Source organism: Thalassophryne amazonica, chromosome 23 (assembly GCF_902500255.1).
Source record: "Thalassophryne amazonica chromosome 23, fThaAma1.1, whole genome shotgun sequence".
NCBI classification, from domain to species: Eukaryota; Metazoa; Chordata; class Actinopteri; order Batrachoidiformes; family Batrachoididae; genus Thalassophryne; species Thalassophryne amazonica.
In genome coordinates, this window is record NC_047125.1 from 21,827,278 (window position 1) to 21,844,191 (window position 16,914).

General features: G+C 40.8%; 1 protein-coding gene across 1 annotated transcript in view; it reads left to right on the top strand.

The window, feature by feature from the left end:
- The first annotated feature begins 10,197 nt into the window (after nucleotides 1–10,197).
- Nucleotides 10,198–16,914, top strand: part of sema4f (sema domain, immunoglobulin domain (Ig), transmembrane domain (TM) and short cytoplasmic domain, (semaphorin) 4F) — a 79,670-nt gene continuing 72,953 nt past the window's right edge. Inside the window, exon 1 of the mRNA XM_034164154.1 lies at nucleotides 10,198–10,637. Within this exon, the coding sequence (XP_034020045.1) occupies nucleotides 10,550–10,637 (88 nt within the window). The 5' untranslated portion in view covers nucleotides 10,198–10,549. The remainder of the gene's footprint in view (nucleotides 10,638–16,914) is intronic.

Genomic DNA, 16,914 nt, shown 5'->3' on the forward strand with positions numbered 1-16,914 from the left:
TGCGTCTGTAAATGAGGCAGAGGGGTGCATCGCTTCAGTCCTGGAGGGGCACATTTCAGGAGGTTTTGGCACCACCACTATACTACACTGACTCACACAGGGGACTCTGAATAGACAACACCATTAATTCAGATCTGTTTTCAAGAAAATAAAACACCATACTATATTCAGAAATATATATACTGTATATGAATTTCCTAGACTGCAGCAGTTCTCCAAGCTATCTTAAGGAATGAATATGTGGCTTGTTTAAAATGAAGCCTGCTAAACTTGATTGTGAAAATCATGTATTCTTTTTATCGGGTGATGTCAGGCATCTTTCTGTTTTGGGATTTTACTAAAAAATGTAATTGTAACATTCTATATTGGTGTGTGATTAGCTCCACACAGATTTCCTCAGAAAATTATGGAAATGACTAATGACTGCAGCATCACTTCAGGCTTTATATAGATGTAAAATGTAAAAAAAAAAAAAAAAAAAAAAATCCAGTGGTTAGAAGGAAAAAGGGAAGCAACTGAAGGTGCAGATTTTCTTGAGGGAGTAACATGTTAAATGAGATACAGTAGCTGCCCCTCATCTCCTACTTTGTGGTGCATTGTTGAAAGCCAGCCGTGCTGTAAGGATACATTAATGCTGATCCACATTATCATAATTGAGGTGTCTTCTGAGGCTGCATGTGTGTTTTGTGTGGATGTCCTGGGGGAATACAGTGAGAGGGGGTCTTTAGAGCCAGACAGACTCCATGCTTTCATCTCTTGGCTTAACTCTACAATGGAAGATAGTCTCCTTAAAATGTCTATACTTGTGTGTTAGTGCATCACCAAGGCATGGAAAAAAAAGCCCCCTAAAAGCATTATCAAATTCATCTACAAGCCATGTTGACATTATGAATCATTGCACAAGTGCTTCAGAGCCAGAGGCCATACAGTATGAATACATTAAGACTTTATTACACATGGAACCTTATTAAAGGGCGTGCTGATCAAAGTTCAGAGCTGTTGAGAAAAGGGGTGGAAGTTGGATGAATGTAATTTTGAATTAGTGTAATTCATTTAAACCTATTAACGTAATAAAAGTTCATTGCTGACAGTCAACCTTTAACAAATAAAGGTGAGAAAGGTTGACTGTCAGCAATGAACTTCTGGATTTACCGATCAATCTAAAATCTTACCATCTTTTCTCAAACTGAGTTTTCAGTTCAGTAGATTAATTTAGCCTCAAGCAGCTCTCACACCTGGCTGAACTCAGTACAGAGTTCTCCTAGCTGATGTCCCTGCATGGCTTCTGGTACTTGACATGGCTTGATCAAGTCTGAAAAGGTCGGTTAATGTTGTGAGCTCAGTTGGACTTCAGGCTGCCGTGGCCAAAGTCAACGTTGAGTCAGTGCAACTCGGTGTCCAGTTTTCACGCAAAGTAGAGGAAAAATTCACCCAAGATACCAAGAGTTTATGAAGAGTTTGCCCTGAGTGTAAAATGCTTGGAGCCTACCTTTAGCCATTTTACAGGCAAACGTGAGCCGATTGCTGGTAAGGCTGAGCTTAAGGAAAAAATCTTTTTCCGAGCTGTACTGAGTGGTGTGCCTGCTTGCAAGGACTCCCTGCCAAAAGTGAGACCTGCTTGGTGAAATCAACCAAATGTGCATGGAGTTGTAACAGTTGCTATAGTATGAAACAATGCCAAGCTGGTGAGAGAGCTGCTTTAGTGTTGGCTTGCTGTCAATTATGAGTGACCACCAATGGTACAGCAATGAAAAAAAATCCCCTGAAGTCCCCAAACAGACAGATTTCACTGGCCAGATGGACCAATCTGATGAAAAATTTGAAAAACTGTAAGATGAATGACTCTGTCAACACTACTTTGAGTGTTCCAGGTTCTTGTCACAGGCGCTTCTTCATAAATGTGCAACTACCAAACAGCACTCCCAGTGTCCATTTAATATAAAGACATGCAGCGTTATCTCGCCACAACTCGGGCAAAGCAGCCCAACTTGGTGATGCTCAGGCAATTTTTCCAGCAAGGCATCATTCTACCATTGTTTGTAGTTACTGTAGATTTCATTATGACATCATTACGGCAGCGTTTTAGACAATCTCATCAACTTAAGTGCTTTAATGTAATAGTCCTTTTGTCCACATGGGGCCTAATGAAAATTGCAGATTGCATTGGTTACATGGTGACTTGTATCTCACAAGGGTGAGATCACAGATACAGGCATTACTCTGATTGGTTGTCTGTGTATCCAAGAGCGTCCAGGGGCAGTTTTGTCTGTGCCCAGTGGTACTGGTCCCTGGAAATAAAACATGAACGTAGGGGTACGAGACACATTATCAAGATTACTGTGCAAGTGCATATATGAGTACATGCAAAAGACAAACTAGATTACGAGCTGGCACACTGAAATATACAGTAGTGTTCAGAATAATAGTAGTGCTATGTGACTAAAAAGATTAATCCAGGTTTTGAGTATATTTCTTATTGTTACATGGGAAACAAGGTGCCAGTAGATTCAGTAGATTCTCACAAATCCAACAAGACCAAGCATTCATGATATGCACACTCTTGAGGCTATGAAATTGGGCTATTAGTAAAAAAAAGTAGAAAAAGGGGTGTTCACAATAATAGTAGCATCTGCTGTTGACGCTACAAACTCAAATCTATTATGTTCAAACTGCTTTTTTATCAATCCTGTGAATCACTAAACTAGTATTTAGTTGTACGACCACAGTTTTTCATGATTTCTTAATGTCTGCGAGGCATTAATTTTGTTGGTTTGGAACCAAGATTTTGCTCGTTTACTAGTGTGCTTGGGGTCATTGTCTTGTTGAAACACCCATTTCAAGGGTATGTTCTCTTCAGCATAAGGCAACATGACCTCTTCAAGTATTTTGACATATCCAAACTGATCCATGATACCTGGTATGTGATATATAGGCCCAACACCATAGTAGGAGAAACATGCCCATATCATGATGCTTGCACCACCATGCTTCACTGTCTTCACTGTGAACTGTGGCTTGAATGCAGAGTTTGGGGCTCATCTCACAAACTGTCTGCGGCCCTTGGACCCCAAAAGAACAATTTTACTCTCATCAGTCCACAAATATTCGGTCCTCAGAAGGTAGATCATTTAAGTTTGGGATCTTGCATTACGAGTACAATTTTAATCATATTTTAATGAGGTGAACTTGAGCTGTTGTACCTGGATACACAGCAGAAAATGAATGAATGAATGAATGAACTTCATATCATTAGGAAATAAACCATTGAAAACCCTGATGAAAAATGCATGTCCATAGTCGTTCTGGTTAATAAACCGAAATAAATAACATTACCTGGGCTCATTATAACAGTTCACCCCAACCCCGATCCTTTCCATCACTACCCTCAATACAACAGCACAACCCATTGTTGGGGGATTAGTGGTAAGGTTCTGGGCTGCTTGTTCTATTTCCTCCTCAGCAGTGGTTAGGCATGCAGCCAGCTGCGATAAAAACATGAGTGAAATAATAAGGGTGGGGAGGGTGCTAAATTGATCTGTTCGCTAATCTTATATAGTCACAACTACGATTCGGCTCGAAATTTCGATGTGGCTCCTCTGATTGGCAGCTGAACTGAGGGGGAAGTGTGCTCGGAAGGTGGAAATACGATGGGAAACGAGGCTACACTGGTCTCCGTGTTTTCCTTAACGAGTTCTAATGTTGGCTGGTGCACACATACTTGCGTGTTTTCAGGCAGCCACAGCCTCCACCATACATTAACCGCAGGGGTGCAGGGTCACGGATTGCAACCTCCCCAACACCAGGTTGTGAATATTAATGCGTGGGGACAGATAAGCAGCCGTGACAATCCCTTTAAGACCGTGCTCCTCTCTGGTTGGTGCATCTGCTTAATGTTGCCAATCTGTGCGAAACACTGTTTTTTTATTTTAGGCGATGCTGCAGAGTGGCTCGAAGGCTTCAGGTTATCTGACTGTGGGCTGATCTTCCACAATCAGCACATGCGCAGTGCAAGTATGATTATTTCTTTCCAGTGGATGCAGCTCTCGTTTTCACACCCTGCACCCACAGCACATAAATATCAAGTATAACTGCGTGTTTTTTGCACCCATGGGTGTGTTCTTCTAAAAATGAGGTGTGGTCAGGTGGAATTTTGGTGTGTCGTTACCGTGTGGCAGTGCAAATGATTACAAACCAACAAAGCCTGCACCCAAACTGAGGCTTTTTCAGCTCAGTGTTGATATGCCTCACTGGGGTGGTTTCACCTACACTCTGGTTTTACACACTTACACATAAAATGAATTTAAAACAAAAATGAACAACAACACAACCCTTTCTTTAAAATTCACAGTCTATAATCATGACAAACTTGCATTTCAAGATCTCTGTTGACCGTGAATGTGATCTTGTACATTACTTGATGATGTAACTTACTGGACTTTCCACCATGTGACTCTGTCCAAAACCAACCCTACCTGGAGAATAACTTTAGCTCAACTTTGATACTTCAGGAAAACCTATTTGTGTCACAGCATGAATGACAGTGTTAATGGGCTCCACGGAAATGTGAGGGATTACCAAAGGATGACTAAAATTTGCAATGAAAAAAGGACTTTTCAAACATCTTCAAAATCCTGCTGTGGTTAAAACAAGACCACGGCACATTGACAGAATATCCCGGTTCATTATAGACACTGTTCCTGGACTCTCTCAGGTTTTTAGAGGTATGAAAGGACAAAATTTCAAACTGTGACCTTCCAGGATGCATATTCATGAAAGCGAGAACAGGACTTAATAGAAAAGCATATATATATGAAAATATGGTATGCTGTTTACTTCCTCCCAAGAGGCCATGGTGACCAGTTGCAGCATGAGTACTGATTGCTGTCTGCACCTGGTGGGGATACAGAAGAGATTGGGTGTTTGGAGGCGGATGAGGAAGAGATGGTGTGGAAAGAGATGCTCGAATGCTTCACCTCAGGGAGCTGTGGTGGATAATTGCTGCTCTGGTAAGATGCACAGATCCATTTCCTCAACAGAAAGCCTCTTACTTTTGAGTCCACTAATCTAAACAGTAATATGGCAGGTACTAGCGCACTTGTGTCTTAAAGGCATCCCAAAATGATTTCTTGATTTCATGCACATGAAACACCCATGACTAATTAATTGGCTCAATGCAGCCGGTTTCCATCCTGTCTGACTTTGCACTTGGATTATCCATCCATCCATTTTCCGTGACCACGGGGTGGGAGTGGGGTCGGTGGAGGTTGGGCTGGAGACTATGCCAGCAGTCATAACGTGTGAGGCAGAATACACCCTGGACAGGACGCCAGTCTATCGCAAGGCCACATGTAGACAAACACATTTACACCTGCATGCACACCTGTGGACAATTTAAAGTTTCGAATTCACCTAACGTGCATGTCTTTTAGAAGTGGGAGGAAGCCAGAGCAACTGGAGGGAATCCAGAATCCGTCTGTGAAAAAGTAACTTGAAGAATTTGGTCAGAATTGAGCCAAAGTGGTGGACTGTTTGACCGACAGCCAATGGCAAAGTGATTTAATTTTTATACAAATTGGTTAAAGGTCAAGGTCACAGGTCAACATTTGGAAGTCATACTTACGCAGTACATAGGGGACGTTTAGCATAGATACTATGAGGAACTGGTGAAAGATGGTGACTATTAAATACTAATATGAAGACATTGATCACCTTAGGTGACCTTGAAAGGTCAAACTCAAGGTCATAAAAGTTGAACTCAAACAGTTTGGAGACAATATGGATTAAACATTGTGGAAGAGTTTTGCATTAATCACAAATAAATTGTTTTCTTTCCTACGGTAAGAAGTGGCTTTTTTTAAACAATGTGCTCAGTTTCTTTAAAACCAGTGCAGTGATTTCAATAAACTGGTCACTCATACATGTTTTCTGATAAACAATCAATCACTGAAATTTTACACAGCACCAGATAAACTTCCAGATCTGGTTGTGTGAAGCACGCATATGTTTTTAATCTGGTTTACATGTGTTTGTCTTGAGCAGGATATCTCAAAAACGTATGAATGGATTTCAATGAAATTTGCTGCAGATGTGGGACTTGAGTTTAAAAAGGTGACCAGATGCTGAGGCATTATAGTTTTAATAGATTTTACCATAGTATGTCTAAATGGTTTCCATGCTATCGGCATTTTAAAGAAACAGCGCCCACAATCATGCTTCAGCATGGTTAAGGACGGATAAGCGGGTGACTCTTGGCTTTATGTCAACATCTGCTTTAATCCAGATCCGCTGTGGTTATTCCAAGCAGACCCAGACGTGAACCTGAGCTTCCACCCTGACACTGATAAATATGCTCGCCACCCACTAGCCACGGGTCTAGGCGGGGTCGGGCTCTCTGCAGCCGCCGCTGATGAAGACATCCATTGTGATGCTGAGTGATGTTGAGTCACTCAAAAGTGTTTGGCCGCGTAAAGCAGAGACATGCACAGTGTGAGCTTAATCAAGCCCGATTAGAGACGCCACCGTTCACTTCTTAGCTCCATTTGGCTTTTCTTTATCGTCGCTCCCCACCTCTGACCCCTGCACCCCTCCTCCCGCTCACCCAAATCCTTTAATCCAGGCTCCTTGGTGACCTGTCCCCTTTGTCCCGGTGTCGGGGAACATGTCTGCACCCTCACCCCATGAAATCGGCAACTAAGCGCAGACGACCGCGCTGCTCTCCTACTGAGACAAACAGAGCGCGTGGTAAGAGAGCGTCATGAGACTTACAGCTGCTCCACCGTTAATTAATAACGAATGAACGCTGCGCCCATAAGGAGCATTTTTCTAATGAAACAAGCTATTTTCACATGAAACAAACCTCTTTGTGGATTATTAGAGATGTTAAAGCCTGCAGACTGTTGACCTCGTATCTCGGATTTAATCATCTTAACCCACACAAGCTCCACCCCAGGTGTCACATGACTGACAGGAAGATTAAGGAAGCCAGACCACACAGTGAAAAGAGGACATTTCTGCACAAATATGCAGCCTTTAAACAGCTATTTTTATATTTCTCAAAATTATGTTACAAACCAATTTATAGTTTTGTAGAAGGAAAATATTTAAATGTGAAAATATTTGCAAAAATATTCAGCATTTTAAAAGTGTTCTTTCTTTTACAAGAGCTTGTGAATTTGAATTGGTCTAAGTCAAATTAGACCTGTAATCCATATTTGTCTCTCAAATGAAAATGCAGTAATATTAATTGCATGATGATGCCTGAGATGTCAGCATCTTTAATTAAGAAGGATATATTATGTAGTCCATTTGTTCATTTCTGCAACAATGAATCCAGGGATCATCAGTTGCTCCCCTGTACACTGTCTGCTGGTTGCTATTGCAGGAAAACAAGTTTGTGAAATGTAGGATGATACATACTTATCACAAGAGAAGCGAGGGGGCATGAATCCGCAATGCCAAAGAAGCAAAAACGTGACTAGCATAATGCAATCAGAAATCTCCTCACTTGATAACACAAAATCCCCCACAGTGTCGCTTTAAAAACCTAAATTAAACTTTGTAGCTAAAAATACTACATAAATTTACAACCTTTAAAAAACAATTTTCAGATTTCAAAATGCTGGGTTTTACTTCTGTGCTGCAGCACATTGGCACTGGTGCTTGTCTAGACAATTGCCTTTGCAGTTCTCAATCACCAGCAGGGGGAGGTGCAACAAGCGGGTACCAGGAAACATAGAAGAAGAATCCCAAACAGTTTTCAATCTGTTAGCCTAGGCTAGTTTAGCATCATATGCAATTTCTCCTGGGTTTATATGACATCATACAAGAGAGCAGTTTCCTGGTTTTCCGGTGGACGAAGTTTCATCTGCGTTTCTTGGTAGATGATATGAACATCGAGCTCCTTGGGCAATTAATTTCAAGCTAATAACTTTTTTAGTGTCAAACAATGTGTCACTCAACCTTAAACTGTCTTTTTCTGTGTATCAGCTACAGATTACACAGATGTGTAGTGGCGCAGAAGGAAAAAACAATCTTATTCTGCACCCATTGCTTTCAATGGAAATATGACCCCAATGAACAACTTGGGATATGTGACAAAATCTCTATCTGGGACGAACAGCCTGTAAATGACCACACCCTTTTTCATCCCGAGTGTTACTTCAAATACAGCTGTATTTTCCTAATTGCAGCAGCTATAGATTTTCCAAGGTATTCGAAATGTCCAGAATGATCAATGCATGTTTGGGAGGGTCAACAGCCAACAGCCCAGAAAGTTTAAGGTACTAAATATGTGACGATTGCGGACAGTAGGTTGTTGACCTACTGTTTTCCGGTGGCTTTCTCTTAAAATATCAAAATTAGAAATTATACACTCTTCTATGACCCTTCTAAACATGTACTGGTCATTCTGAACATATTGAGCACCTTGGAAAATCTGTAGCTGCTGCAGTTTAGAAAATACAGCTGTAATTTCCAGTAACACTCAGGACAAAAGACGGCATGGTCATTTTTGGGCTGTTTGTCCCGGATAGAGATTTTGTCACATATTCCAAGATGGCATATGTGACAATGGGAGCCTAGTCTAGAACAGTTGAGTTACCCTCTCCTAAATGATATGAATACATGTCCTAGACTATATAGCAAGTTGTAGTCCGTGTGAGGACATCTGTGACATATGTCACGGAAGGCTAAAATTGGGTGTTTCAGAAATCAGTGTACCTTATTGCAGGAGATTTTCCCATACAGTCATAGAAGTGTGGGACTTTGGGTATGACACCTTACTATATATTTATGTATAAATCTGAGTACAAAATTATTTTACAATAGGACACCTTTAATATCCTGAGTTCTGTTCCATGACATTTGCAGATTGGAAGTTTATTAGACACAATATCATATATTTTACCTACTATGACAGATTTCATTTGATGCATGTGTCATTGTAGATACAACAAAACAACAGAAATACAAGAAAATATGACAATGTGTAAGTTTGAATATTTCCACGAGACAATTAAAAAATAAAATAAAATGGTTGCAGTCTGATATTTACAATCACATTTATTAATATTGTTACATTTGCATTCAGTTAACCTTGAATTACAATCAAGATTTCAGAATAAAGTAATTTTTTTTTTTATCTTTGTTGAACATAACCTCAAAACAAAGTTAATCAAAGAAAAAATTACAATGTTTGCACAGTGTCCAACCTGAAAATTAGTGTTTGTTTCCAGTAGATGAGAAGTAAAAAGATAAAAAATATATATATATACCTGTCGGCTCAGTGACGTCATCGTTTTACCTGTTCGTCCAGGTGGGCGGGGCGTATTTTCTGCAGGTTTTCTGAAGCACAGACATGAAGATTCACAGACTCGAAGATTCATTCACTCATGGAGGACATCTACTGGAGAAGTAGTGCTAGTGCAATTTATACTCTGACCAACATGATATATATGTGTGTGTGTGTGTATTTATTTATTTTCAAGGAAAAAACGCACAAAATTTGTCACTCTGTCTCAAACTGTAGTTGAAATTTCACTTGTTCTTCTCCTTAAAACCTTTTTCTTTAACACTCCATCATCATCTGGTCTTCCTTCCACTGACAATATGGGCAGATCACACAGAGTTTGTGTCTTGCAGGCTTCTGTAACGTATGTTACAAAAACCTAAAACAAGCTGTTTCAGGCTTAAATTTTGTTCACAGCGTCATTTCTACATGAATAAACCTGAATTATGGGACTTTTTGGGATGTTTCACAAGAAATCAGACAATATTTTTACACTAAAGGTCAATAAAAATAACTTTTTGGAATGACCTCTTTTAACTTGTTACACTCTTCTTACCTCTGATTTTATCTCTCATTTTTTTTGGTGTTAAGAGTTTTTGCTTTGTGGTGTGTTTCATGTATTATGTTTCGATCTTATGCCTTTAAAACACACAAATTTAAGTAATATTAACATACAGATGAGGAATTTGGACAAAGGAACCTCACAGCTGTTCCAGATTTATACACACTAACATAAAGACGCACAATAAATGTTTCATGTGCACACAAACTGTGAAGCTCCTCCCGTATGAACTCGAGCTTTGAAGCGTCGGTGTGTCAAGCTGATCGTAACAGACCGGGAGCGAGTCCTCGCCGTCACACACAGCCCAGGACACTGATCGTTATTCCGGAACCAAAAAACTTTGGATTACTTTGCAGTGCAGTTTGTCACCGGATTTCTGCGCAAACATCACTAATAATCATTCCTCTCTTGGTGCACGCATGCCGGCGTTTTTTTTTCTTTTTTCTTTTTGCGGATTCAAGCTTCACTGAGCAGATGCAAGCACTTCTGTGCGCTTTGTGCACACTGCAGCCAAAGGAATAACGCATCATTTAGACGATCGTGTTGGAATTATTAACTCATTTTGCACTGCGCGCTCTGCGCTTCCAAGCGCCAGCAATCTGGGATTTTGGTGGTGAAATCGACACGGTGGTGAAAAACCCACAGAGAGCCTTCACCCTCCAGCCCTCAGCATACCGGGGCAGGACGGGAGCCGGATCGCGATGACTCCGAGCGCCGCCACGATCCTGCTCCTGGTGTGGTGCCTGCACGCCGGAGCGTCCTCGGCAGCATCCCTGCGCGCGCCTGGAGGTGAGTGCGTGTCAGATTCTTTGTAAAAATCACAACAGTGTGGTTGGAGGCAAATCCAGACCTCCGGCTGTGGAGTCATGGCTTCAGAGTGATCGTGTTCATGCTGCGCACTAAGTTCCTGAAGTATTCGTGCGCTCTTGTTTTACGCACTTGGAGCGCGGTGCCAAAACCTTTTGACTGTGGTGCGACGCACGTTGATGCTGAAGCAAACAGGTGCCGGACTTGTTCAGCACGGACTGGGCGCACACAGTACGCCGGACGGCTGCTGCACAGCAGCTGTCACATTTAGAGGAAGGAGAAGTCAGGGATCAGGATCTCATCTTCACGATGTTTCTCGGATATGTTCACATTACAGATTGAATGTGACTTTTTTCCGCAAGCATGGTACTCAGGTCTGATCTTTTTGTGGAGTATCAACGTGCCAAATTATTATTATTATTATTATTATTATTATTATTATTATATTATTATTATATATTATTATTATTATTTATTTATTTTTTTTTTTTTACAAATTTTGGCGCATGCACTGGCAGCTATGTTATTGTAGCTACATTCACATTATTAGATGAAATGACTTGAATTTGACTTTTTTTTTTTTTTTTTTGCATCGGTGTGACACAGAAACAATCTGTTCTGACTTTATGATTCCAAGAATTTCCACTTTTTCATTATATTTGTGGTACTTGTGGTACCAAATCTGACTTTTATATATGGATATAGTCAGATTTTTTGTGTGCATGAGGAACTCAGAGCAGATCTTTTTGTATAGTAGGGACATACCAAACTAGATTATTTTGTATCAAATTTGGGTTGCATTCATATGTATGTAGTCTGTATGTTTATTATGACTGCATTCATGTTATAAGATGACCTGAAATTTCAAAATTGCATCAACATGCAAATTTGATTTTTTGTTTTGGTTTGGTTTTTTGTTTGTTTTGATCAAATTGCATTAATATTTTATACCCACCTACAGAAATTAAGGGTTGCTAGGAGGCTGGAGCCTATCCCAGGACTCATAGAGCACCCTGGTACACCCTGGACAGGATGCCAGTCGATTGCAGTGCCACATATAGACAAACACGCATATTCGCCTACAGTCAGTTTAGTCACCAGTTCACATAACCTCCATGTTTTTGGAAATGGGAGGAAGCCAGAGGAAATCCACACAAACACTGGGAGAACATGCAAACTCCACACAGAAGGAACAAGGCGGGAAGCGACCCCAGGACCTTCTTACTGTGAGGCAACACTGCTAACCACGAAACCACCCTCAAAAGTCAGCTATTTGCATATATAAATAAATATATATAAAATATATATATATATATATCATATCATAGATAGATTGTCATTATGGCTTCATTTACAGTATTGGATGAAGTGACCTGAATCGACATTTTTTGCATGCATGTGACAGATCTGATGTTTTCTGAGTCCTGTGAACATGCAAAATTAGGGTTGTTTTCTGTTAAATTTGGACTCATTTTACATGTAGTTAATATAATTGTGGCTGTATTCACTTTATGGACTGAAACCTCAAACTTTTTTTTTCTTTTCGTGTGACTGATATGCTCTTTTCTGAGTCATATGACACACACACATATATATATATATATATAAATTTTTGTGTGTGTGAAAAAAATCACACTAATACCACTTTTGATTTTAATGCAAATGCAGCCTCTGATTCCGATCTATTTGTATTCTTCCATGCAACAGGTAGATTAGATCACACATTGCTTACAAACATGAACGTTTGTGATTTCATTTTATTTAGTCTTGAAGGGACAACTGGCTGAACGTGAGAGTGATGAAGGGTAAGACGCGACCAGCGACACATTCAAACGGCTGTAAGTCAGAGCAGATGTACTCTGACAAGCCTGGATCTCTAACAAGCTCTGTCTTTGTTCCGTGACCAACAGGGTCAGTGGCACAGACTCGCCAGCCTTTTTGTTTTTTGGGAAACTGACAGCGGGTTAAAAGGAAGCTGGGAAACGACAGGAGACATGCATTACAACAAAATATTAAAATCTGGAGCTGTTGTCACCCCTTGGATGGACATGCTATGGCCAGTGTCTCCATTTATATAGTTCCTGCTTACGTCCTGCTTCTTTTCTTGTGCTTTTTTGGTGGTGTTGACACAGAGGAGCAGTGAGGAGGAAACATTCAGAGTTTGTGTTACTCTATGTTCATTGACCATGAGGCTGCATGACAGTCAGCTGACTTTTAATAGGCTTTTCTTTGCTGCTGCACTCTGCAGGTCCTCCTGGTGTCCTTTAAGTCTCATGTCTCCACCATAGTCAACATCGGCCATGTCTACATGAAAACAATTGCAGATAAAGAAAAGCGACACTGTCAGCTTTGAGAGATTAAAAGTAGAATGACATATTTGCATCTATGTGCATAATCATCAGCGTTTGCACATGTTATGATTACTACAGAAAGACTCTTATGGAAGTTCTTCTTATTTGTGTTTTTGTGCGAGTTAAGCTGGGTATGCATAGAGTAGCTGAATGAAAAACACCACAGCTATGGACTGAAGCCAAGGCAAGGAGGCAAGAGTTGTAGCTGTTCTCTGCATTAATTGTTTATACAAGTTTGTGCAGAAACATCAGCCAGATTCCAGAACTGGATGTTAAACTGTGCACCTGCAGGTGTAACATCACACCGTGGCCATGACTTGCAATACCTCAGCTAAATTGGGGAGCAGTATCACTGTTTCAGTAAGACAATAACAAAACAAAAAATGCAGATGGTTTCAATGAGAAACTGTGCAATATGCGTCACAAAGATTTAAGTATATCTTGATTAGGAGGAGTTGGTATCGCTGTTGAATCAAGCTGTTAGAGACAATAACAAAACAAATGGCAGAACATTTTGATGAGAAACTGGCCTTATGGTTCACAAAGATTTAAGTATATCTTTTGTTGTGCCACTTAGTTTAATTGAAGTATGTTTGCAATTGAAGACACACAACAGTTGTAAGTTCATTGTAGCACAGTTATCTTTTTTTCACAGTTTGATGTTCTACAACACACTCAGAAGCATCTACTAAATCAGAGTACAACAGCAACCTGAACTATCCAGACCATCAACCTGACTATCCGGACCATCAACCTGACTATCCAGACCATCAACCTGACTATCCAGACCATCAACCTGACTATCCAGACCATCAACCTGACTATCCAGACCATCAACCTGACTGTTTCGACCATCAACCTGACTATTCTGTCCATCAACCTGACTATTCTGTCCATCAACCTGACTATTTCGACCATCAACCTGACTATTCCGACCATCAACTTGACTATCCAGACCATCAGCATGACTGTCGGACCATCAGCCTGACTATCCTGACCATGAGCCTGACTATTCCGGCCATCAGCATGACTGTCGGACCATCAACCTGACTATCCTGACCATCAGCCTGACTATTCCGACCATCAGCATGACTGTCGGACCATCAGCCTGACTACTAACCATCAGCTGACTATTCCGGCATCAGCATGACTGTCGGACATCAGCCTGACTATCCTGATCATAACCTGACAGACTACACCTGACTATTCGACCATCAACTTGACTATCCCATCAGCCTGATATCTGACCATCAACCTGACTATTCTGGCCATCAGCATGACTGTCGGACCACAACCTGACTATCCAGACCATTAATCTGATTATCCCAACCTTCCTGAGTGTCAGACCATCAACCTGACTATTCCGACCATCAACCAGACTATCCTGACCATCAACCTGGCTCTCCTGACTACCAGCATCAGGGGCCTGTCTCTGCACACATGAGAGTGAAATCTTGATGTCTTTACAGCACCTTATGTTGAACAGGAAGGAAACAATGAAGATTAAATATAGTGTGTGAATGCAGCAGCATCATGCTAGTAATGCGGTACTGATAGATGTTGTTGAGATATGTGTTAAAAGTAGTTTTGTTAAAATTATTCTGCTGTTCACTGTGGTATCATGCACTGTGCACAGCAAGCATTTGTCACAGTAGAAGAGAAGTGGTCAACAAAAGGACGAGAAATAGTTGGGTGATTTACGTCAATAAGGTCCAGATTAAACCTAACATCGAATGTTTTCAAATGCCAGGAAGAGGCTTTTAATTCTTCATTGGGATCACACAGCAGCACTTATTTTCCATTTCTTCATGCACTGGCCAGAACTCATTATAAAAATTGTGGGGCTTGAAGTAATTAAGAATTGATGTCTGTCAGCTCTTGATTGGCTGAACATGTAGTCCCGCAGTCCTGGTAAAATTGGGATTAAGAACCACCCGTTTAAAGTTTGCTACTAATATCATAAACAGGCTTTATAAACACAAATCAAATGCACTAAGTCTTTGCGTGTGTTTTATGACTGGATGGGAGGGTGGGCCCTCTGCCAGACTCCTTCAGTTTCACTGGGATAGCTGCCGGTTTCAGAGCTCCTCACATGAAACTCATTAGGGTGTTGGCACACAAGGAAGGGCCTGAAGCATGGATTTACAGTGGAGGCACTTTAAGGAGTATTTGGGGTTCCCAACCCTAAACTTTTGTTCATTCAGGTTTTTCATCACAAAAGATTTCCTACCACATGCGTCCAACTAGTCCAGCAGAGCTGAGGGTATCGTTTTGTGAGCTTTCTGACAGATCTTGAGTTGGTACTTATAGGAGTATTTATCATTCAGATTGGTAAGACTTTAGAAGCTTCCTGCCTCGAGGCCACCCACTGTCCAGCTACTGTGCCACCTGCTTGACAAGCAGAGTGAGTTTGACTTGACAAAACAATATTTTCCTTTGTTTATCATCAACATTGGCTTAACAGAGTCTCTGTTCCTTAAATCCTTGAATCCTTGAGTCTTTGAATCCTTGAAGAAGTATCGACGCACCAATATGGTCTCTCTTTTTCATAGTTTAACTTGCTAGACAATATTCTTTCCACATACTGACTGAGGGAAGTGTTGGATGAAAAGTTAAAGAATCAGACTATTCCATTGTTAGGTTGACCATCTGGACGTTTGGGTGGGAAAGGTGAAAGGCCAACAATTGTCCAGCCGTCATTACCACTGCAGTTCTGCTCTTGATTGACGCTGTTAATCTGCAACTGCTCCAGCAGATGAAGGTGTCTAGTTGAACCAGACACCCTTCAGGTTCTAGGTTTAGGCTGAATGTGTTACAGAAAAACAGCAGCTCACAAAGTAATCGCGAAATGGATTTCAAGGCTTAACGTTAATGTTGGCCGGCCCACTCCATAATCTACTCTGTGGCCTGTTCAACAGATCTTCGTTTATCTTCATCTTGTACCCTTAATGTGGTTGAAGTTACCAGATGATAGAATTTTGTTTCAGAGCTATATTTAATAAACTGGAGGGGGATGGACTAATTTATCAGTTTATTTTAGAGGGTACATGCCATTGACTTTTAAAACAATAGAATAGATTTTAAACTTGGGCCGCCAAAAATGTACTTTGGGCACCAAGGTTTGGTTCTTGGTGGCTCGTGGGGCCAGTGCTTAAAAAATTAGTGATACCCCTAAATTTGCCGTATTTGTTTTGTTGTCTGAGTTCATGTGTGAACATGATGGACAAAATGCTCACTGCGTTGTTGTTTAGCGTTCAGAAAAAAGTGTCTATTGCATGAGACATGGAAAACTGAAAGAAAATACAAGAGGACTGCTGTGGATTATGTGTTTGGGTTGAGGTTGCATTGTTTTCCTCCCACCAGGGAAAAAAGGAAACGTAGTTTTACAAAGAACAGGATGAGATCTTTCTTTCCTTTACAGTCCCCACCCCCCCGCCTTTTCCGCGCCCTTCTTTCCAGTCCCTATCTCTCTGTTCCATCTAAGTGGAGCTGATAAGGGGATGGCGGAGTGGAGTGGTACCGGGGGTAAACGGTCACTGCAGAAGAAAGGCTTTTAGTTGCTTTCTTCAGTCTTGTCTGATAAGCCCTGCATCTTCCATAGCTGTGTTTGGGAGCGTTGTTTGCAGCATTTTAAAAGCTGGACTCTTTATCCTCCATTGGCTTATGTGGTAATCGATGTCACCTACTTTTAAAAAGTCCTCTTATTGTGCACGCCTCTGAATCAAACTCAATTTTCCTCCTTTTCTGTGCTTCTTCTCTCCTTATAGTTTCTTGTTCATGTTCCTTTTTGTCGTTTTTCATCACCGTTTCTTGTTTTATAGCATCAAATACATTTCTTTTTTTTGCTCATCGCAAATTGTATCTGATGGTTACTTTAATACGGGACAACCATCTAGTAGCTCTGCATA